The 22,885-nt window shown below is 48.6% G+C and overlaps 1 protein-coding gene across 1 annotated transcript; it reads left to right on the top strand.

Moving 5' to 3' along the window:
* The first annotated feature begins 845 nt into the window (after positions 1–845).
* LOC122389925 lies at positions 846–22,068 on the top strand. Its single transcript, XM_043382435.1, has 3 exons — positions 846–956; positions 18,856–21,552; positions 21,682–22,068. The coding sequence occupies exons 1-3, from the start codon at positions 846–848 to the stop codon at positions 22,066–22,068; spliced, it is 3,195 nt and encodes a 1,064-aa protein (XP_043238370.1).
* Positions 22,069–22,885: the final 817 nt, after the last annotated feature.

The following is a 22,885-nucleotide window of genomic DNA, read 5'->3' as shown; positions in this document are numbered from 1 at the left end:
TAGCCGTAATAATGAACTCACTTGGTTGAATAGCACATGTGTCACCACTGGGCACCAGCGAGGCGCGTCTTCCGCCACCAGTGAAACTCGAAAATGTTCAACAGGTCCATTTCAGTTGCCTATTTCCAGTTCCAGAGTGTGCAATTGCACATTCGGTTCACGTTGGAATAGAAGATTAAAGTAGCTCTCATAACATAATATTCTGTTCAATTGTGCATACAATAGCGCAATGCGACGTCAAGCCGAATTGTAGTTTCTTGCTGATGATAACATTTGTTGCACTTAATACCACATGAAAAAGTTTACAACGCACTATGCAGTTAGCAAAAGCTGGCGGCCCAAAGTCAACTGCCAAACAAAATCACCGTAAATGCATTCTTTACTTCCAAGTACTAGGCCCAATATCAGAGTTCTACTTCAACTACTGTCGGATATTTGATTGAACTGTCAGATATTTGATAAAGTAGCGAAATGAGACACTGAGGGAATTATGTAATACGTATAACAATAACCTCACTAAACACAAAGCAGTGGTATTCGCGGCCGGCAGTTTTCGGATATTCTTCTCGAAGCCTCAGAATATCGTTCCCTTCTTCATCTGTCCCGGTGAGGGATTATCAGTGAAGTAAGAAGCCAATCTGATGACTGATGTGCATTAACAAGAACTTCGTTCAGTGCTAAAAATATTGATTTCATTCGTTCGAGGTGGGCTTTGAAATGACAGGAGCAAAGTAGGACTCCTGGAAGGCCGGCAGACGCCAGCGCGGCGCGGCTGGAACGGCTGCGACGCAGTAGTAATCCCAATTGCGCCGGCGGCCTGTACCCAGTATTGGCTCCATTTGCTGATGGCTGCCACGGATACGGCCAGCCGGGAAAAACGCGCCGCCCGCTTCAACTTTAATGACATCTGCGAGAGGAGGCGTGCCGTCCGCGGCGGCGGCAGTGGTCTGGTCGGGGTGCGTCCGGACAGACGGCCAGCCGCCGCCGGCCGCTACGGCACAGGTCAGAACATACACGCCCTCCTCGTGAGGTCAGGGCATACACGGACTCAGATAAGTAAATTACATTGAAATTATCCCGATACTTCAATTTTTGTTGGAAATTTACCAGAACCTATTGTGAGGAGGGACTTATTTTCATCCACAAATTAACGAAAAAGAATCTCTTTTCATTAATCTGATTTGCAGAATGCATAGGCGGCGGAACGGGGAGGGCACCGGGGCACCGTGCCTCCCTTTGATTTTGGCATTTTAACATTAGCGCTATGGGGCATGGGCGTTGCATGGAAAGAATGGGACCAAAAGTCGGCAGTGCCCCCCCCCCCCCCCCCCCCCCTTAGTTGAAGGTGTTCCGCCGCTACTGGCAGAATGCAAAATTAGGTAACTGTTACCTCAGATTTGAAACAAAACATTTAACCGAGTAAAAATTAATGAAAAATGTGTTTTAACAACAGTCATATGAAGAGCATTGGATTTAACTAGTAAATGCTAACATGAAACATGTTATATAGATATTTGCGAGAAACTGTCACTATATAGTAGCCGAACAAATGTAGTGCGTATATACAGCCAAAGCCATCCTTTCATTTCAAATGAACTTATAAGGGTGACTACAGCTACAAGAGTGACTTTTGTCATCTGCTTTGGTTTTTAAGCTCACCTGTTTCAACACATTTTCGGGCTACATACGAGGACGTAAATGACAAACGTCACAATAAACTTCAGAACAAAACACCTGACCTTGACCTTGAACATTGCATGACATCTTATGTACAGAACCTTGTCTTGGAGGCCTACGAGCTCGTTCTGTGTGATCATCCTCGACCAAATCCGCCCTCCTCGCGAGCCCAATGACGAAAGTTGGGACCACTTAAAAAAAATCAACCAAATCATCGCTAACTGGGGTCCAAAGCCAACGATGTACCTAAACACTTGGACATGACCTGTGATCAACTTAAGCAGCAAAGCTGTGCTCCAAAGTGTGACTTTTGATAAAGTAAAATACAGGTGTCACAGGTGCTATTCCCGACCATTGATCTTAAATGCTCCGAAATTATTTTCAGTATAGGTACAGAATATGCGGAGTTGCACTTTCTCCCAAGTACTTCGATGGAATAGAGAGGTCGCAAAAATGACCTGACATGTTTTAAAGGGACTATCCCACCTTTACATTAGGTTTGAGTTGAGATAGCCAAGTTTGCGGCGAGGTCCAGAAACCACTATCTATCTTGGTTGCAACCCCCGCGGCCTCGTGGTGTTGAAGAAATTCGTTCCCTTCATTTGAAAATGAGCCCTGCGCAAGGCCCAATCTCTTAACCATTAACGGTAATCTGATGACGTCATTTGCCTTTTGAACGCCTGTTCAAGTGAAGTATCACTTGATTTACGAATAAGCCAATCAGAGACACTTTTGTTATTGTATGAGCCGAGTCATATTTGAGAGCAAATACCTATATTTGCTGCCAAATTTCCCCCACACTGACATGAAGTAAATCCTTCATAACGTCACAGATCCGATCTAAATGACGTCACGATGAAATATAAAAGTCGCAATATCTCAAAAAGTATACGATGAAAACGTGTACAAACTTGCAGAATTCGTCTTAATATCAAGAGTAACATTTCCGAATCCTAAACGGGACTTTTTTGAAGGTGGGATAGTCCCTTTAACACAAGCTAAGACATGTGACAAAGTGCACCTTGTCATATGTATTCAATGGCGCATGTGCCAAGGCAGCGATGTTTAGGCGGACTTTCGCGAAAATGCGGTAGCATAAAACTCGAGAAAATGTTTAGGCATGATTCTCAGATGGACCATTTGTACTCTTTGGGTACAATTGTTTGAAATTTAAACACCCTCATATGCACAAAATAACTTGCGAGCAGTTGAACCTTAAAAATTATACCTGCAACACTGAAATAGGCCAAAGTTGACATTCGTGTGCTTCGACTAGAATATCCATTAAACAGACGGTTCTAAAATGAACCGTTTTCCATCCGTCATACGCATTGAGTTCATTCGAAGGGTATGCACATTGCACAATGCACATCATGAGCGCACTGGATAGTGGATGTTGCCTGAGGCACAGGCGATGCACTCTGCTCATAAAACAGTGCGGTGTGCACTGTGCGTACGCGCGAGGGTCCGCGAGCGGGCGCTGCTCGAGCGCGGCCAGCTGCGCGCTGTCACCAGGAGCGCGGCGGCCCGGCGCTGTTTGTCGTGCCATCTGCGCCACCCTCGTCTCCGCGCCACTCTGTTTACCGGCGCCATTCAAGTCGTACATCCCTTAAAGCGGCGCTGCGGCCGCGGCGAGACAAACAGCGGCCGTTTATATTTAACTGGCGCGGGGAGCGGGTAGCCTCCCGACGCACAGTGTGGCCAAACGCCAGATTAGCGCGAATTTAATCAAAAAACGAATTTTGGAATTTTTACTTTTTATAACTATCAGTCGATAGGAAATTGTCCAAAGTATGTCAATATCACAATACTTTGGTTCAATGTCTTCCTTTCGGTGTCCAAAAAGCTAGCTAAAGTGGACATACGCAATGCCGGTCCCGGCTGTGCTGAAATCGTCGAAAACCCGCGTCATGTTTACAACACATTTTGGCGTAATTGTCGGAAAGGTTTGGAAATAATTGGAGTGGCATATGACTACTGAGCCTATATTTGATAGTATACCCGAATTCTATAGGTATCCTTGGACTAACCGATGAGTTATGCTCATTTGAAAATGACCTTTTCAAACATCCCCTGAAAACACTGTCCATCTTAAAAACGTAGAGATATAAGAAAATGGCCACAAAACTCCACGCCAAATCTTCCATGAGAAGATTCCCCACAATTTTCTGGACATGATCCATGCAAGAAACCCTGCCCCAACCTGCCCCCCGGCCTTTGGCTCAGCTTTGAACGTATATGGTTGGCCCGCCCGGTGAGGTCCGGCTACAGGGTGGGCGCGGCGGCGGCTGCGTAACGTTACGCGGATGGCTCAACCGCTGTATTTCTGACTTGTTATATTGCAGAATACGGTCGCCAATGAATAAATCTTGACAATTTTTAACCCTCGCCCATATAGGGGGTGAGGGTGGGGGTCGAAAGGACCCCTCTCGGTTTTTCGCAAAAAGCTCATGTAAAAAGCGGCCGATCGCGACGAAACTTTCAGTACCCTAGAGTTTATCAATTTTACACCTACCCTTTAAATTTCACGACCCTGACCCCAATGAACTTTGACCTGTGACCTATTTCTCGAGACCATGTTTGGCCGGAAGCGCGATTGGGCGTATGTTTGCTTGCATTAGCCGCGCGTTTGCAGTCTTTTCGTGGTTTCAAGCGTCTAAACATGTGATATTATGATGTTGGTCCCATGCATTATGGTCGGTGTCAAGATCACTTGAAGGTCAGGTCAGTTCAATGACCTTTGATGACCTCGGATCACCTTTTTTAGTTTTACATGCTTCCAGGCTAGTTTTTGGAGCTGATTTCGAATTTAGTAACCATTTGAACATTTAGGAAGAACTTTTGGTGCCTTCGTAACATGCAACGAAGCTGTCACTGGTGGTTGACACCTATTAATTATGAATACCCGGCAGGACTGGTTGGCCTGACCTGACCTGAACCGACCTACGTTCGCGGCTAGCAAAACACCAATACGGCCGAGGGTTAATGACATGAAGGTGCTTATGGTGTAAGTCTTTGTTTTTACTCCCATTGCTGAGGTTCAGTCCTATCGGTGCGTGTATTTCAGCAACCATCTACCGATTCATGTGCTTCACCAGGAACATTCACACAGAAACATAATTAGATGTTGATTTTTTTTTCAAGCAAACTTTAGACAATCATAAGAATTTACCAGAGAAATGATGAGAATTTCGTTAACGATTCCTCCTCCTAACATGCCCATCATTGCTGGGACCCACAATTTTATGCCTCTTATTTGCAGTTAAATTCCAGGATTTCGTAATCAGAGTCGGAGTCGCTCGGAGTCGACAGTTCTGACCCTGCAGTCAGAGTCGGAATCGGAATCGATTTTGGAATCCGGACCAAGACTCGTAGTCTGAGTCACCGAAAATCCATCGACTGCGTGGACTTGCCATGGCTGCGGAGTCAGAGTCCGAGTCGATCGTATAAGGCGACAGTTTTGCCCGGAGTCAGAGTTGAAATTGACTTTTGAAAGCCGTAGTCGGAGTCGGAGTAACTCCATCGACTTCACAGCCCTGGCCTGGTAAGCACATCACCCGTCGTAAGCTAGTTCTCCTTACTTTTAGAGGCGGAACTATGCCATTATATGTCAGCAAGCATTTATAATGCATCGTAAAAGGTCTCACATAGGTTTAAGTGTCAATTTTGAAACCAGGGAACCATTTTCAACGGATCCGAGCAGCGCTGAGATTTAATTCGCGCTAAACTGGTGTTTGGCCACACTGTGCGACGGTTCGACAGGAGAAACAGAGTGAGTCCGGGTTGGAGGCGGTCCGGCGCCGTCTGCTGAGCGGCGGTCCGCGCACCCCGTCGGACCTGCTCTGCTGCAGGGTCGGAGATATCCGCGTCACCGGAGATCATACGTAGTCAATACTCTGTCCTGAAGGTGATGATGTGACGACAAGGCGGTAAAGTCATATATAAAACGATAGGTGCTCGTAAGTATGTGCCAATATAAAGATACTGACAGCGGGTCTCCTCGCGCCAGATTTTAGGTTATTGTTGCGAACTAATTATAATCTAAGAAATTTCAAAAATTCCGTTAAAGTTTTTTTAGATATTGAGATTTACGTGACCTCATAATTCCTCACTTTCGACCAAAGAAGTATATTTGAAAAATCATATGAAATCTCAGAAAACACGCCTACAAAAATATGCGGAACAATCCATTAAAGGGACTATCCCACCTTCAAAAAAGTACCGTTTAGGATTCGGAAATGTTACTCATGATATTTTGACGAATTCTGCAAGTTTTTACACGTTTTCATCGTATACTTTTTGAGATATTGCGACTTTCATATTTCATCGTGACGTCATTTATATCGAATCTGTGACGTAATGAAGGATTTACTTCATGTCAATGTGAGGGGAAATTTGGCAGCAAATATATTTGCTCTCAAATATGACGCGGCTCATACAATAACAAGAGTGTCTCTGATTGGCTTATTCGTAAATCAAGTGATACTTCACTTGAATGTGTGACAGGCGTTCAAAAGGCAAATGAGTAATGACGTCATCAAATGGCCGTTAATAGTTAAGAGATGGGGCCTTAGCTAAGGCCCACTTTTCAAATGAAGGGAATTTCTTTAACACCACGAAACTGAGGATATTGCGACCAGGATATATAGTGGTTTCTGAACCTGGCCGCCAACTTGGCTATCTCAACTCAGAACTAATGCAAAGGTGGGACAGTCCCTTTAAGCTATCAAACAGCTACCTTCGATTTCTTCTATTCCTTATTATCGCTCTATATTTCCCAAAATTTTAGCCAAATCTTGGCCATTTATTAGAATGCCTTCACCGCCAAAGGTATTAAAAAAGTTTAACCCGCGCCCCAGTGGCGGTCTCAGCCAACTTCGCCCTAGTGGGGGGATGCATATGTTACCACCCACCTCTAACTCAACAACTAAGAGAGCTAGAAAGACGCGATAAAAAGCAGTCGATAGCTCTCAATGCGTACATTTAGAATTATTTCAGTCATTTTTCATCTTAGAGCAATATTGGGGTCACCAGAGGTCACCAAAGGTCAAAATTTGCCAATTGTCATTATATTTTTCAGAAAACATGCCGTTATCTCAGGAACTATGATAGCTAGAAAAACGCATGGAAAAGCAATCGATAGCTTTTGAACTCTTCTTTTGATGAGGTCATCAAAATTGACCTCAGGTCAACGGTTTAGCCTCCAGAGGGCAAAACTCCAAAAATAGCTGCTTTTACGGAAATCGTTTTTCGACAATAACTTTCGACTAAAAAAAAGCCACGACATTTCTATTGCCAGAATCGTGTTCTTCTCGTCGAGACGCGTCGAATGAACTATAATTTGACCTTGAAAGGTCAACTTGAAAATTTGACCTCAGGTCAAGGTCATGACCTGGCCGGAAAAGGTCATGTTGCATATCAGTCGATGCGTCTCAACAAGACAAATACAATGAGGCCATCCCCAGCGTTCTATCTTTTTCCAATCGAGAGTTATTGGGAAAAATCTGTTTGTAGCCTCAAATGACCTCGGATGACCTTTCTAGAGGCTATCAGCAAAAAAGACACCTTGGTCGTCACGGATGGTCCAAATCATTGTGATTCTGAATTATTTGGACTGTTCTTATGCGTACACACGGATCTAGAGGCGTTTTCATTTTCTCCATTGACTGATAATGGAAAGGTCACGCCACTGGCCTGACCTTAGGTCACGAATATAAAAAATCCGAGATATACAAATTATAGGCGTCCATAACATCATGCAATCCACCAAGTTTAAAACCTCTCTGACAAACGCTGCAGGCTGGACTCACACGCAAAAAAAAAACGCGACGGAGTGGTAACATATGCCCCCCCCCCCCCCCACTGGGGCGAAGGTTAACATCTTTGCACCTGCTTGGATCGTTAAATGGATGTAACCATCAGATTTAAAAACCCATTCCGGTGGTCTGACTTAACCCGCGCCCTGATGGGGGGGCCATTTTGCCCCCCCCCCTGTGGTTTTTCTTAAATAGCGAGAAACAAATTTTGTGTACCTTACCGGGCATCAATTTGACACATTCACACAAAATTTCAAGTCACAGGTCACCTCAGGTCAGGAGTTACTGAGGTCAAACTGAGGTCATGTTCGAGTAAAAATGAGCAAAAAACATGACATCTTGAAACGCTCACCAATTCTACAGTTAACAAGCAATTTTAAAGTTCTTTAGGTATGTGGTTGTGTAGAGAAAAGACGGCGCTACAAAACTGCTATCTCAGATTTTCGAAATTTTGGGATTTTGACCCTGAAAAATAAAAAAAAATGATTTTTTTTAGAAAAACTCAAAAAAATTCCAAAAAAATTCGAATTTCGAAAAAACCGGAATATATGTGATAGTCCCTGCGCTCTTTGATAATATCAAATTTTAGATCGATACCTCTTTTTTTGGCCAAGTTATAGCGAAAAAACTGTTAAAAATTGATGACCTCAAATTTTTGAACTCAATTTTTAGCAATTCTAGACCTCGTAGCGCAAAACGGAGACTACCATTGAACTCCCCGTGACAAGCTGCATCGAATCGATACCCATTTTATGCAAAAATATCAACTTTGAAATTTGACCTAATTTGACCTGACCTTGACCAAAACGTGACCTAAGCTGGCCCAAAAGTCTGCCTGACCCACATAATCGCATTTGTCATGTAAAATGGACCATAAAACATGTATGACACGACACTTTCATATTGTGACCCCCCAGTGACCTGATCTCTGTGACCTGACCTGGTATCAGTGACCTCAAATAGCAAAATATGTGTTTGAAGAACATTTCTCCATCGATGATTTTCAATGAAATGCATTTTACTCGATTTTACAACGCATTTCTTGAAATGCCTGTAAACGGTGAAAATTCGACCTTTGACCTGACCTGTGACGTCATCGGTTTGACCGAGGTCAATGAAATTGGGTCACAAGGTAATTCCCTGATAGGGCTATCCAACGCCGTTTACCGCTTGTCGCTATGTTGCGTGGTTCTCGAGATCTTAGGGGGGGGCAAAATGGCCCCCCATCAGACCGCGTTGCTCGGCAGACCCCATCAGGGCGCGGGTTAACCTTATAGCCCGGCCCGTGAACTCACACAGCTTTTAACCTGAGCTTTTAGATACTCATCAGGAACGTGAGGAGCTTTCGTTTGCAGCCTTGCCAATCTACCTGCTGCTATTGGTTCTGAGGTTATCGACTGGGGCGTTTGACACCTTTTAATCCGGCCGGGCCCGGAGGGGGGGGGGGATCCCGGCCACCGCAGCCCGGCGGCGTTTTTGCCCCTCCTATATCTAACTCCGTAAATAGGGAGGTACGGGAGCAAAAACGGTAGCAAACGAAAGGTCTTTACGAGTAGATTCTAAAGTAGGTACGACATCAGGTTGATTTTCAAGGTGAGAGGTCAAGGTCAAAGGTAAAAACCGGCGCATGTGTAGTGATCTCAAAGTAAACCTTTTAGAGGACGGCAGGATGCATTAACCCTCGCCGGACTTATTGGTTTTCTAAATATGCGCCGGCCGAGGGGGGGGGGGGGGGGGGTGGCGGGCGGGTACGACCCCCCTCGCCGTTTCGCCCCTGGTGGAGCTAGCGCGTCGCGGAAAAAACGAGCGTGTGCGCCGTTACGAGACGCAGAGATTGGTACCTGATTTTAAGGTCCTAGGTCAACCGGTGACCTCTGAGGTCAGGTCAAGTGCCCCAAGGTACGGTTCACTTTTTGGTGAATAACTTCGCAAAAAAACGGCCGCAGAGCCGCGATTTTGGCAGCATCGTGTTCGTCTCGCTCAGGCGCGTCGAATGATAAACTTTTTGTTTGGGTCAGGTCAACTTAGGGTGTTGACCTCCGGTCACGGTCAAGTCAGCGTCCCCAGGTCACGAAGTTGGTCAAAAGAGGTCATGTTGCATATCATTCGATTTGGCAGGTCTTCCTGAGTCCGTTGGTGGCTTCCCCGACTCGCTAGCTCAATTTGATCGGGAGTTATTGACGAAAAACTAATATGACCTTGATGACAGTGGCGTATACAGGGGAGGGCCATGGGGCCATGCCCCCCCCCCCTTCCGCCCAGCCGCCCAAATGGCGCCCGAATTAGTGCCGACTAGGCTGATGCCGTTTTACAGAGAGAACATGAATTAAAAAGTGATGTGCAGGCAGGGATCGAACTCAATATCTCTTTGGGGGTGCCTGGACACCTAAATGTTCTCCAGGGCACCCCCAAATACGACCTGAGCCCCCAAATGTTGAAGGGCGCCCCTCCGGATACCAGAATATTCCGAACCCCCGGGGTCGATGGCGCCCCTGAAGAGCCGCTGGCACCCACCTGAACGGAACAGTCGCCCCATTAAAGCTTGATGGCGCCCCTCTAGAGCACCCAGCGCCCCTCTAAAGTTCACAGCTACCCCAATCGACCCATCCAAGATCGATGGCGCGCCCTGAAACCACTGGCGCCCCTCTAAAGCACCCGCATTCTTCTCAAGATCGCAGTCGCCCTATCCGAGATCAATAGCGCCCTCAAGAGCCACTAGCGCCCCACCCCCCTTGAGACTGAAGTCGTCCCGCTTGAGACTTAAGTCGCCCCATTCAAGCCCAATTCAAGCCCATCCAGAGCGTCCGGCGCGCTTCTGAAGATCGCGCCCATCTAAACGAAGGTTACAGCTGCCCCATCTTAAGATCGTTGGCAACCCTCTGAAACCAATGGCGCCCTTCTAGACTACCCGGCACCCCTCTGAAAATCACATTCGCCCCATCCGAGACAACGCCCCTGGAGACTACAGTCGGCCCACCCAAGCTCAAGCCCCTCCAGGGCCTCCCTCCAGCGCCCTGCTGAAGGCAACAGTGGCCCCATCCATGCCCAATGGCGCTCCTCAACGCCGTTCTAAAGATCACAGTCGCCCCATCAATCCGAGGTCGCTGGCGCCCCTCAAGAGCCACTGGCGCCTACCTGAACCGCGAAACTGAATGGAGACTTCGGTCGCCCCGCCCCATTCAAGATTGATAGGCAACCCCGAAACCACTGACACATAGGCAATTATTGGACAATGGGGCTTTCTCATCGACACCAAGGGCCCTTTTCAAGATGCAGCAGCCAGGCTTAGATCATTTGTAAGGTTAGGTCGAACTTGTCGAAGGTCAGGTCACCAGCGACAACCGAAAATCAAATTTCGCCGATGTTGACATTTTTCGACAAAGCGGCGCATGTCAGGATTCAGAAAGAGATTGAGCTACAGCGCCGCAGCAAAGCGCATATTCGATAGCTCTTTTTATGCTCTCTCTTATTGATTATCTCAGATTTGACATCAGGTAAACGTTTTAGCCTCAAAATATACTTTTCGCGGAGGACGTTTATCTGTAATACCTCTTGGCTCAGACCTGCACGAGATCAGTTTATCCAGCATCGTGTTCCATTTTTCGAGACAGACCAGTCAAATGAACTAGAATTTGACATTAAAAGGGCATTTGAGAATTTGACCTAAGGTAAAGGTCATCACCTAGCCGGGAAAGGTCATACTGCATATTAGTCGATCCATATTTTCGAGAAGGAAAATAATTATATAGGGTGTTTCATTGGTCTATCATATCTCTATCAAAAGTTATTGTCCAAAATCTACTGGAGACCTTTCATGACCTGAGATGACCTCAGTAACATAAAAGTGGTCACATCACGAGTGACATTTACCGATTAAATGTGTCATATTTACCTGAATCCCGATGTTTGAGGTTGTTTTCGTTCAGAAGAAGAGCATTTCAAAAGTTCTCCCATTTATCTGCGCCGTGCTGGAAGGGGGGGGGGGGTTCCGCCCCCTTAGTTTTTTTTTCGCGAATATCTAAAAACGGCGTCGCGCAGCACCGCTGTTTTTGGTACACCTGTTCATACATCTTTTCTACACAGCTTGTGAAAATTTCAGATCAGGGTCGTTCAAGGTCAGGTCACCAGGGCACGTCAAGTGGCCTTACCTCAAAAAAGTTTAAAGGCCCGCTATAGCTACAACGACTGAACTATCACTTTTGAAACTTTCAGAGATTGATAAGACTAACAATATGTATAAAATGCTCATCTCGGACTTTTTATTTCTGTGACCTAAGGTCAGGTCAATTTTGGGACCTCAAGTCAGTGGGAGAAAAGTGAAATGTGCCTCTTTTGGACGAATGTCGTTTAAAACCCTCCAAACATCGGTTCATAGGTAAACATGACACACTGAATCGGAAAAATGCACCTGTTAACCTTTTGTGTGCCCTTGAGGTCATCTCAGGTCATAAACGGTCACCAGCAGTTTTTTGGCTATAACTTTTGATAGAGACGTGCTAGAGCGGTGAAAACACGTCAGATGTGGTCAGCTCGACGATACGGATCGACTGATATGCAGCATGGCCCCATCCGGTCAGGTCATGACCTTGACGTGCGGTCAAATTTTCAAAATGACCTTTCAAGGTCAACGTATAGTTCATTCGACGCGTCTCGACGAGAGGAACACGTTCCGCGGCGCTGTAGCTCTATTGATTCCCGAGTTGGCCGTTGGCAGTTTCCAAAATTGTTGAAATGGACTAAATTTGACCTTTGATGACCTCTGGTGACCTGACCTTTGACCTGACCTAAAAATTGAAACTAAGTCTTTCCGTCATTATTTTTGACGCTCTTTCGATTTCCCCTTACTGGGTGTCGCTACGTGGCCCAGGAGCCGAGTTAGAGGGGGGACTTGAAAACGCCCCCCCCCCCCAGCACGACACGGAAAGCACAGGCCACCAGCACGGCGCGGGTTAACTAATAGATAACAGAGAGGTCGCAAAATTGACCTGGCCATCTCAATGTAGATATTTGGTCTGAGGATTACGCAAGGCGAATGTTCGGTGAGATCAGCAGGTTTCTATGGCGCTTTTAAAGTCGACCATGCACACTCACATCATCAAAAGTCGTCTTCTATACTACGCCGGCCGAAGACATTCTTAACCTTCGTGCCACTATATGGGACAGTCTCACGCCTCACCCATCTGGCACTCATGCAGTCATGAGTGTCTGAGATTCTAAGCACGACCACCCCGGTCGACCAGAGGCTGCAGTCCACAGGTCACTTTGGATCAGTGAGTGAACTTGTATGTTTTTTTTTTTTTGCAAAGAGTAAAGATTGTGCCTATCGATCAACGTATATTTTACCGTTTCGAATTCGCATGGGTGTGTGTTTTGAGATAGCATGTCCGTAGCCTGAGCTCGTTTCCTATATCGTGCTAAATATGCATAAAGATCAAGGCTTTTGATAAAAAACACCGGGCTGCACATTGCAATAATTGGATTTTATGACAAATCAGCGAAACCTGGTTCTTATACTCGTATTTTGCAACACCTAGTAAATCATGCATGAATATATGACGTTACATTTTAGACTGACCTCCTGTCACTAGCTCACAATGGCGCCCCTCTCAAGGGAAAAGTCGCCCCCTCGAGCACCATGGCCCCCCCCTTTCGCTGATTTCTGGCTACGCCACTGCTTGATGACGTCATAAATGACGTCACGCAAGGTCAACATGGCAAAAGTGACGCATCTAACCTTGCAAGGAGTGCATCAAATCACGATTCTGTGTGCTTGAGATAGTTGGAGATCGTTCCCGGCGCCAGAATAGCAGTTTTTATTTTTCCCCATTGACTTACTAATGGTGAGGTCACGAGAATGACCTGACCTCATATGACCTTAAGGAAAAATCCGAGACATACAAGTAGTGAGAATCGTAATGGATACTAGATCCTGTAAGTTTCAATTTCCTGTGAAAGCTCCTCTGGCAGTGAGGGCGTTGCGAAGTTGCGACATCTGAAGACCGTGCAGAGGCTTACTTATGACGTCGTAGGTCAGTGACCTGACTTGACCCGAACATGCGGTTGGTGTCAAAAGATCTGGCTTGAATCAAAGGTCAGGTATGCCAAGTTTCAGCTCTCTATCGCCAGCGTGTTCGGAGCTATCGCGAAAAAAAAAACCTATGGGGGGCGGCACCTGCCCCCCCCCCCTCGGCCGGCGAGGGTTAAACCGGCAAAATGGGTATAGAGCGAAAGAAGAGAACCTGGGGATTCCGATGAAGTGCTCAAAATTCAAGGTCAATATCAAGGTCATGCTCAAAATTGACCTCAAACTTTGCATGTTTTCGTATATCTTGTAGGTATACTAAATTCCAGGATATTTTGTTTTTTTTTCTTTCCATTTTTGAAAAACGTTGAGGCTTATCGGGCCCCCATTTGTGGTTAATCTTGCGATACAAGGCCGCTCCAATATCAAGGTCACGGAAGAGTATCCTCGCTAGGGGCTATTTCACCGATTCAAGTCAATCATAATAATTAAGACAATTTTGCCATCCTGGGGCTCTAAATGAATGCTTTGAGCAAAATGGAGGTCAGATTCGTGATCAGCGGATACGACTCCATCATATACGACCTTTCATGTGTCAAGGTCAACCAAAGGTCATTCGAAGTCACATAAGGTCAACATAAAACTTGACCTTTTCGGAAGAAAATATGTGTCATTCTACGCCGGTCCCGTAGCTCAGTCGGCAGAGCGTTGGACTCCGCGTGGTGAGAGCACGCGTTCCCGGTTATAACAGTCCGGGTTCGAAGCGCGACCGGCGCTTGACGTTTATGGGCCTCCTGACAGGTATGGTTGCGGTAGGTAGCAGGCCGTAGCCAGGCGAAGTCAGTGAGGGGACGCTGAGCCGCGCACGGCGGATGGCCGTGCGCGGCTATGTGCGCACGTTGAACTTCGGACTCCAAATTCTGTCATAGTCCATAGAACCGGAATCGCGCGAACGGAGAGTAGAGGGCAGGGTCAATGCAACAAGCTCCGCTTAGCGGGACTCTGTCCTTGTGACCTTCCATTCAAAAGGTTCGGACTAAATTCATAAAAAAATTGACGCGGATTGACAAGACGAATGCGTTGGTACCACTTCCGTAGCTCTAGAACCATTTTTGTTGTAGTTATTTACGAAAACTGAAGCCCCAGCTGAGGGTCGTTGACCTGACCTCTGACCTCAGGTCACCCAAACTGAAGTTGTATTTTTGCTAGATCGAACCTACACAACCGTGCTCGTAATTTGTCTTTATCTCTAAAACTATTGTTGGCAGCTATTTGGAGTTCACGTTTATTGACGCCGAAGTTTGCCGTGCAGGGATCTAGAAAAAATCGACCCTGTGACGTCATCAAGGGGGCTAGGTCCATTTTTTGCAGAAGATGTCAAATTGATGGGGGAACAGGTACTGAAAGTTTCGCTTTCTTATCCCTAAGCGTTCGAAAGCTATCGCCAATATTCGCGAGAGGGGAAACACCCCCCCCCCCCGGGCCCGCGAGGGTTAATTGAGCCCTCCCCCCGCAAGTGATGCGTAGCGAAATACCCCAGCAACAGCGGGGTTAGGGTATGGCAGAAGACCAGAAGTAGTACGTGTTTAAAAATATTCAGCTTCCTCCCCCAAAAAAAGACATATAGGTATTTCAATGTTACAGTACGGTGGTTGGAATAGCAAAAAACAGCATTACCCCTCCCTAGGCACCACAAAAACACGGCATGCTCCTGCTGTGCAGAGACGCTGGCGACAAGCGCTCCAGCTGTCAGCTAGGCGGCGTCTGCAGTCGACGCGATAAAATCGGCAGACAACAGCCCCGGTTTGACATGTCTCCCCTTCTAGCACACTTGTTGCGGGGTTGAATGTCATTCAAGTTTGATGAGCGCCCCATGCACACGTGTTTGAGTTGAAGAAATTCCATTCACGAGTTATCCACAAGTGTTGAATGGAGCGAGGTTGACGCGAGCCAGCTCCTCACCACAGTTGGCCCGCCTGAAAATCACTCTCCACTTTATTTGAAGTTCTGGTGGCGTCTGAGCCGGTTCTAACTCAAGCTGCAGTTGCTGAAATCTCCCCTCTAGGCTGCAGCTTTCTGAGACGTAAGTAGCTAAAAAGTCGGAGCTGGACTTTATGCCAGGTGAAGCTGAGATGGGACGCTGCCTCACGCTCTTTAGTTTCATATATTTTCACTGAATGTCTTACTTAAACCTTCTCTCGAATATTACCCACAAGTCGTCCAGAGTATCTACATATATCTATCATCTGAGCTTGGTGACATTTATATCAATCTCGATTAATTTTGCGCTGTAACCACAGAACAATAATAAGATTCGCGTTCATAGAGTGATAACTGCCGAGTTTATTCGCAACAACGCAGAACGACTAAAATGTAAACTAGCATAATAGCTCGCATATCTAGCCGGCATTTTAGCCAAAAATTCACAAATAAATCGTTTGTATGATTACTGATCTTAAGCATCCAATAACGTAGACATTTACAATGCATTATCAATTGAGCAATATGCCATGAATGACAAGGCTGTGAATGACAGCTGTTCTTATAAGAACAGCGTACTTTGGATCAGCCTTCCAAAAGTGCTGGAATAGAGAAGTGGTAACGCCATTGGTGAAAGGATATCTATCGATTCTGCAAACGTTTCGTTTATAGATGTGCTGCCATTTGTAGGCTTTCAAAACGTAAGGGTAGCTGAACGAGGCTGTCATCTTTGATGATTTCCTTAAGACAGGGACTAAACGAGATGATGAACTACAATTTCCCTCGGTTTGAAAAAGTTGGAGTTCAATTTGGAAAAAATGCACTTCAATCTGAAAAAGACAAAATTCAATTTGACATTAGTGAATTTCAATATAAAATTGGAATTCAATTTGAAACAAATGAAATTCAAACTAAAATGCTCGACGTCGTTTTGAAATTTGTCAGGGAAGGATAATAGGGTGTCAAGTCCAAAATGAGACAAAATTGAAATCGCTCTATTTTCAACCTCCCTTTAGATATTCACCTGAAATTTGGACAGAATGTCCATACGTGAATTGCACGAGCATGATGTTAAAATATTGTGGCTACGTATTGAGGTCAGTCGTCATGAAGCCTTTGAGCGAGCAAGCCGCAAGAGACATTGTCGCGAGAGTAGTTGACAAAACCCGAGCTTGACTAAGGCCACGTTAAATCGCTTGGTATTCCACGACCGACTGATATATCGCGTTATCAATACATTCCTAGACAAAGGACACATACGACGAGCTCAGAATGGCAGGCCTGCTCCCAAAATGTCAGCAAAGAGGCGCCAAGGCCTTGTTCGCATGGCAGACGGCAAAGTCGGCGTCTCACTTCGTCTCTTAGGCCGCAGCTTTGGCATAACGCATGACAGAGTGAGACGAGTGAGACACATTCTCAGAGAGGAAGGGGTAAGATATTGGATGCGCCAGAAAGCTCCTCCGGTATCTGCTCAGCGAGAACAATCTCAAAAGGGCCGCCTGCGACCCCTTAGCCGGGGAAAACTGAGTGCCACTCGAGAGCAAGATGCCATCATGGACGATGAAAGCTACATACTTAACCTACACTGGCTCAGAAATGCCACAAAACCGTGGTTTTTACGCTGGGCCTGGTGGAGACATACCTTCGAATGTGACTTACCGTCCGATTGGAAAGTTCCCACGTAAGCTTCTTGTGTGGATATCCATATCACCCAAGGGAGTAGCAAAACCAACAATTTGCCCCAGTTCAACAAATGTTAGCGCCCATGTCTACATCACAAAGTGCCTGAACAGCAAACTCAACCGTTCATCGAGGACAGCAACCGAAGGGGTGGATATGCATTTTGGCCAGACTTGGCTTCAGCTCATTATGCACGTGCCACGTGCCAGTTTCTGGAGGAGGCTGGCATACCTGATATTTTATCCGCTAGGAAAACCCGCCGAATGTCCCGCAGCTGGGACCAATTGAGGACTTCTTGGGCATACTTAAACAAGAAGTCTACCGTGGTGGCTGGACAGCGTCATCCGATCAGCAGCTGCGTGCCAGAATCCTGAGCAGCATCAATAAAATTGTCCCGGAGGTGCCGCGATCGATAATGAAGATAGCGGGAGAGCACGTGCGTCTGGCAGACAGGCATGGACCCCTGGTTCAAATTCATTAGTACCAGTGGACTGGCGACAGAACAAGGTATATGTGGTGAAAGTTTCGTTAAAATATCTAGTAATACACAGTGTCTAACTTAATTTTGCGTTTGTCCCATTTTGAACTTGACACCCGTTAATAGGTACGACTGCAATTTATTTGTGCCCATAAGCACTGTTGCTCATACTTATTGCTTACTGTTGCTCATTGCTCGTATTCATGAGACATTAGCGGAAAATTAAGACGCATAGAGCAGAAGGAACCGATGACTTTAACCTCGCCGGTCGCATCATCGTTATTTGACATGCACATGAGCTTAATGGAAATATGAGATCACCTAACAACAATTTGCTTCAAATTTCAATCAATTTAAAGCATCTCGAAAAAAATGAGCGTATTCGCTGAAACGAGACGTCTTACGTATGGCGTCATAGGCCATTCACCTTACCTGACCTAAAAAAAAAACGGGCAGTGCAAAAGATCCCACTTTGAATCAAAGGACATATGTTATATGTGGCCATTCTCTATCCAGGGTTATATGGATCTATGTTCTATAATTGCGTTAGTTCGAAATTTCAGCTAGGTATCTCTAACAAATTCTGCGCGATCCAAAACAATAAAGGATGGGCGATGGCACCAATGTGATTCATTAAGGCCGTGAACATAATGAGACGGTGAAAATATCTAAAGTGCTTTATTTTTCAAATTGAGTTTTATCTTCTTTAAATCGAATCTCTTCTTTTTCAAATTAAAATTCACTTATTTCAAATATAACTATCTTTTTCAAATTATAGTGCATCTTTTGCATCTTTTTTCAAATTGAACTCCAACTTTTCCAAATTGAAGGAAAAAGGTGTAGTTCATGGTCATTCGACAGCTGATAGTTTTGCTGGCTCCCGGAAGATGATGACACGGTCTTCCCTCGACAATGCTATGTACCCTGGCACTCGCTGGTCAGTTGTAAAAACAATGGAGTATCCTCACGGGCCGATGAAGCGATGTTTTATATTTACCGTCACCTGTCACCGAGGCCCGGGCCGGCGCGGATAACATATAGATATGTTTTGTAGTCCCTGCCGTTCGATCTCGCCGCCTTACCAGCCCGTCCCGGACGGCGGTGTGTTTCAGACCGCAGCTGCGATGGCCTCGCTGGCGCTGCTGGGCGGCGTGGGCTCGGGCCGCGCCGAGCTGACGCCGCCGCCGGCCGACGACGAGCAGCGGCTCGGCGAGCGCGAGCCGGCCAGCCCCGGCTACCCGGACAGCTCGGCCAGCCGCTCCGAGGACGGCAGCGGCTCCGAGCGGCCACACACCGGCGAGTCCGCCTACGGATCCGCCAAAAAGCGCCGCAAACAGTCATGTCCCGTGAAGCTGGGCTCAGGTGAGAGCGAGGACGGCGGCGGCGACGAGCCGGCCGCCGGCGGTCCGCTGCCGCTGCGCTGCCCCTACTGCCCGCTCGCCTTCCCCAGCGAGGCGCAGTTCAAATACCACATCGAGGTGGAGCATGTCAGAAGGATGGGGGTCGCCGACGCGGGCGCCGGGGAGAGCGCGATCTTCGGTCGCGAGCTGCCTCTGAACCTCTCCTCGGGTCAGAGACCGGACGGCAGTGCCGAGCAGGAGGGGCGGTATCCGGAGGTGGGCACCCCGAAATCAGAGGCCGGCATGCCGACGGCCATGCCGCTGCCGCCGTCCTTCCAGGACAAGTTCCCCGTGCCCAATTTTCTGCAGTTCGGGCCTCCGCCGTTCCTACTGTCGTTCCTCCAGCACCAGGCGGGCGTCGCGCCGGCCGCGCAGCCGCCGCCCGGCGGGGACGCGCCGCTGAAGATCTTCAACCCGGAGGCCTACTGCGAGCTGTGCAACAAGGAGTTCTGCAACAAGTACTTCCTGAAGACACACAAGGCCAATAAGCATGGCGTTTACAGCGACGCTCCGCCCAGCGCTGGCGGCGTGGGCAATGGAGTCGGTCACGGCGGTGGCGCCGGCGGAGGTCCGCGTCTGTCGCCCAGCGGCGACTCCCGCGACTCCGGCCGGCCCTCCAGTGAGGCGGACGCGCTGCGTCCTCCGGGCAGCGCTCACCCGGACACGTTCTGCGAGCCGTGTCAGAAGGAGTTCAGCGAGCCCTGCTACCTGCAGCGCCACCGGCAGCTGGTGCACGGCGCCGAGGCGGCGGCGCCCGGCGGCTCGCCGGCGCGGCCACCGGCCGACCCGTACGACAGCCGCCAGCTGCTGGAGGCGGCCCCGTCACCGTCCCTGCTGCAGCAGCTGGACGCCGCGCAGGTCGCCGACCATCAGACCGGCGTGCACCTCTTCATGGACAAGCTGGCGATGAACGGAGAAGCACCGCCGAAGAACTTATCCAAAGAGCAGCTACAGCAAATCGGGGTGAGAAACGTCGACGCGTTCTGCAACATCTGCTGGAAGGAGTTCTGCAACAAACATTTCCTGAAAATGCACAGGTACAAGATACACGCCATGAGCTCACCGCCACCTCTTCCTCCACCCGTCGAGCGGGATCCGCAACCCGAGGGGGAACCAGATCAGGAGAGGGTCAACGGCACCGACCCGCAGCCCTGTCCTCCGCTGGAGCCACCAACGGAGTCCCAGCTCAACAACACAGACGGCATTGAATGTGAGCTCTGCGCCAAGACGTTCCAAAGCGCCTATCTGCTGCAGATGCACCGGTATTACTTCCACGGCTCAGGTCAGCAGAACAGCCACACCACTTCGCCGCCGCAGCCGCTAGCGCCGGCGAACAGAGAGAAGCCGCGGTCCCCCGCAACGCCGAACAAGAAAGAACACTTCAGCGAAGATCTGAAGAAGCTTCAGGGTATGATCAAGGGTCTAAATGAAAAGAAGGGCAGTTCTGGTGTGACGTGCCACATATGTGCGAAAAGGATGGACAGCAAAAACGCGTTACATGCACATCTTATCCAGGAGCACGGTATGTTCAATAAAAAGGAAGAGCTGATCATTCCAAAACCACCTACTGCCCTCAATTCATCTAAACATCCGCTGATGAAAGACAACGATCAAGCCCCGGAATCACCGGGTCATAAAGGAGAGACGATTTGCAGTGTTTGCAATAAGGACTTCTATGCGAAGTTTTTCTTGCAACAGCATATGCAAACTGCCCATGGCATTCAAGCCCAAGCGCAGCCGATGAATGAAACCGCGTTCCTAGCAAGAATTCGCCTTGAAGTCGAGGGTCAAAAGAAGCTGGAAAGGCCCAAACCAGCGAGCACCAGCCGAAGCTACTGCGAAATTTGCAACAAAGAGCTCTGCAACAAGTACTTCATGAAAACTCACATGATCAAGATGCACGGCATAAACATGGACAACCATCAGAATCAGGCTGGCGTGAAGTGCGATGTTTGCCAAAAGGAGCTCTGCAGCAAATACTTCCTGAAGGTCCACAAGCAGAACACGCACGGCATCTACGTTCCCGACGACGACAAGTCGTCTCCGGACAACGACCCCGTTATCAAAGAGGAGGAGGGACTCGAGGTGTGCACAGTCTGCAGCGGGAAGTTCAAGACGGCCAAGCTGTTGGAGACACACATGGCCAGTGAGCATGGCGCGCCGAAAGAGAAGAAGAGCAAGAGCAGCTCGTCGCACAAGTCGGCTGCCCCACCCAGTATGGGCGCTCCGTGCAGCCTGTGCGGCCACTGTCTGCCGGACCTGCTCTCGCTGCGGCTGCACGTCATGCAGGTTCACCCGTTCCACGACCAGAAGGGCAGCGACAAGCCGGCGCTGAACGGCGCCGCCGCTGCCCTGGAGCAGTCCCAGCTCGGCGACAAGCTGCTGCGCCACCCGTTCGGCCCGCTGGCCGGCGCCTTCCCCCCGTTCCTGCCAGCCGAGCGGCTGATGGGCCTGCTGCCTCCCCTCGGCGCGCCGGCCGCGGCCCTCCTCGACTCCGCCGCAGACCCTCCGAGCGGGCAGCAGCCGCTGCTGCAGCTGCAGCCACAGCGACCGGCGCCGGGGCCCGCGCGCCGGCCGCCGGCCCGCCGGCCGTACCGCTGCAAGCCGTGCGGCCTGCGGTTTCCGCAGCGGCACCACTACCTCAGCCACTGGCACCAGAAGCACGGCCACACGCGGCTGCCGTACGCCGCCAGCCTGCTGCGGGGCTACCTCAACCGAAACTACCGCTGCACGCGCTGTGGATTCAGCTCGCGACTGCGCGCGCTGGTGCGGCGCCACGTCCGGCGCCACCACCGGCGCGGCGCCGACGGCCAGGCGGTGCCGCACCTGTACGCGCTGCCACTGCCACCGCCGGCCGGCGCCGCCGACGACTACACCATGCAGGCGTTCCTGGTGCAGCAGCCGGCCGCCGAGGCGCAGCAGTCACCGCTGCTGGCGCCCGCCTACGCCGTGCTGCCCGTCTTCAGGCGGCTGTGTGAGAAGACGGAGCTGAGGCTGACGCTGCTGCCCGCCTGAGCCGGCGGCCTCCGCTGGTAGGACAGCCACAGGCCAGAGGTGGCCTCCGCTGGTAGGACAGCCACAGGCCAGAGGCGGCCGACAGCCGTAAGTAAGGTGCGAGAGTTGGTGATTTGGCGGGTTTAAAGTCTGTTCAACGATCTCAGGGTGACTTCAGCTATTCCAGTATGCGTGTATTTGCAATGTGCCTGTGTGTTAGTGTAGCTTGGGTGCTGTTACGCGGGTACTCGTGTAGTGTAGCTCCAGAGACGCATCCTGCGTCCCTGACACGTACAACCATCTACCTCCAATCTATCAGATACGATATTGAATACTGACCAATCGATATACGTACAGAACTAAGCCTAGACGCGATAGTCAATCAAACACCTACCCTACGTATAGTCGACCGTTTTTATAGTGAAGCTTGTTTTATATCTAGGTGCAACTGAAGTCGAAGACGAAATGCCTAAGTTTTGTCTGGAAGAACTCACATACATGAGTTTATAGGAAGTATTCGTAGATCAAGCTAGTTATCACTTGTTCAAATTTAACCATTTGCAGGGACAACCTGTGATGCTTCAAATTGTACCATATTTTTACTTCTTACAGTGGCATATTTAGCAATAGCGAAAAAGACATTTATTCTTACACCTGACACCTCATCGGTTCACACTGCAAGTGAATGGACACGAAAGGAAAAGAAGTCCGGGTCGCCGTCTTACACAAACAAAATTCGAACACATCAAACAGCTATAACATGGTTATAACATGGTATATAAACTTCCTAAAACAAATCACAGCTTTATGAAAGAGGAGGAATCGAAGAAATTCAACT

The sequence above is a fragment of the Amphibalanus amphitrite genome, unplaced genomic scaffold (genome assembly GCF_019059575.1).
Source record: "Amphibalanus amphitrite isolate SeventyFive unplaced genomic scaffold, NRLGWU_Aamphi_draft 000020F_arrow, whole genome shotgun sequence".
Lineage (NCBI taxonomy): Eukaryota > Metazoa > Arthropoda > Thecostraca > Balanomorpha > Balanidae > Amphibalanus > Amphibalanus amphitrite.
The sequence above is the reverse complement of the archived record's forward strand: the minus strand, read 5'-3'. Positions and strand labels throughout refer to the sequence as shown.

Coding starts and splice junctions, on each gene's coding strand:
- LOC122389925 (XM_043382435.1), top strand. CDS start 846: ATGGCTGCCACGGATACGGCCAGCCGGGAAAAACGCGCCGCCCGCTTC. Junction 957..18,855: donor GCGGCAGTGGTCTGGTCGGG/GTGCGTCCGGAC, acceptor GACGACGAGCAG/CGGCTCGGCGAGCGCGAGCC. Junction 21,553..21,681: donor CGGCCCTCCTCGACTCCGCC/GCAGACCCTCCG, acceptor CGGTTTCCGCAG/CGGCACCACTACCTCAGCCA.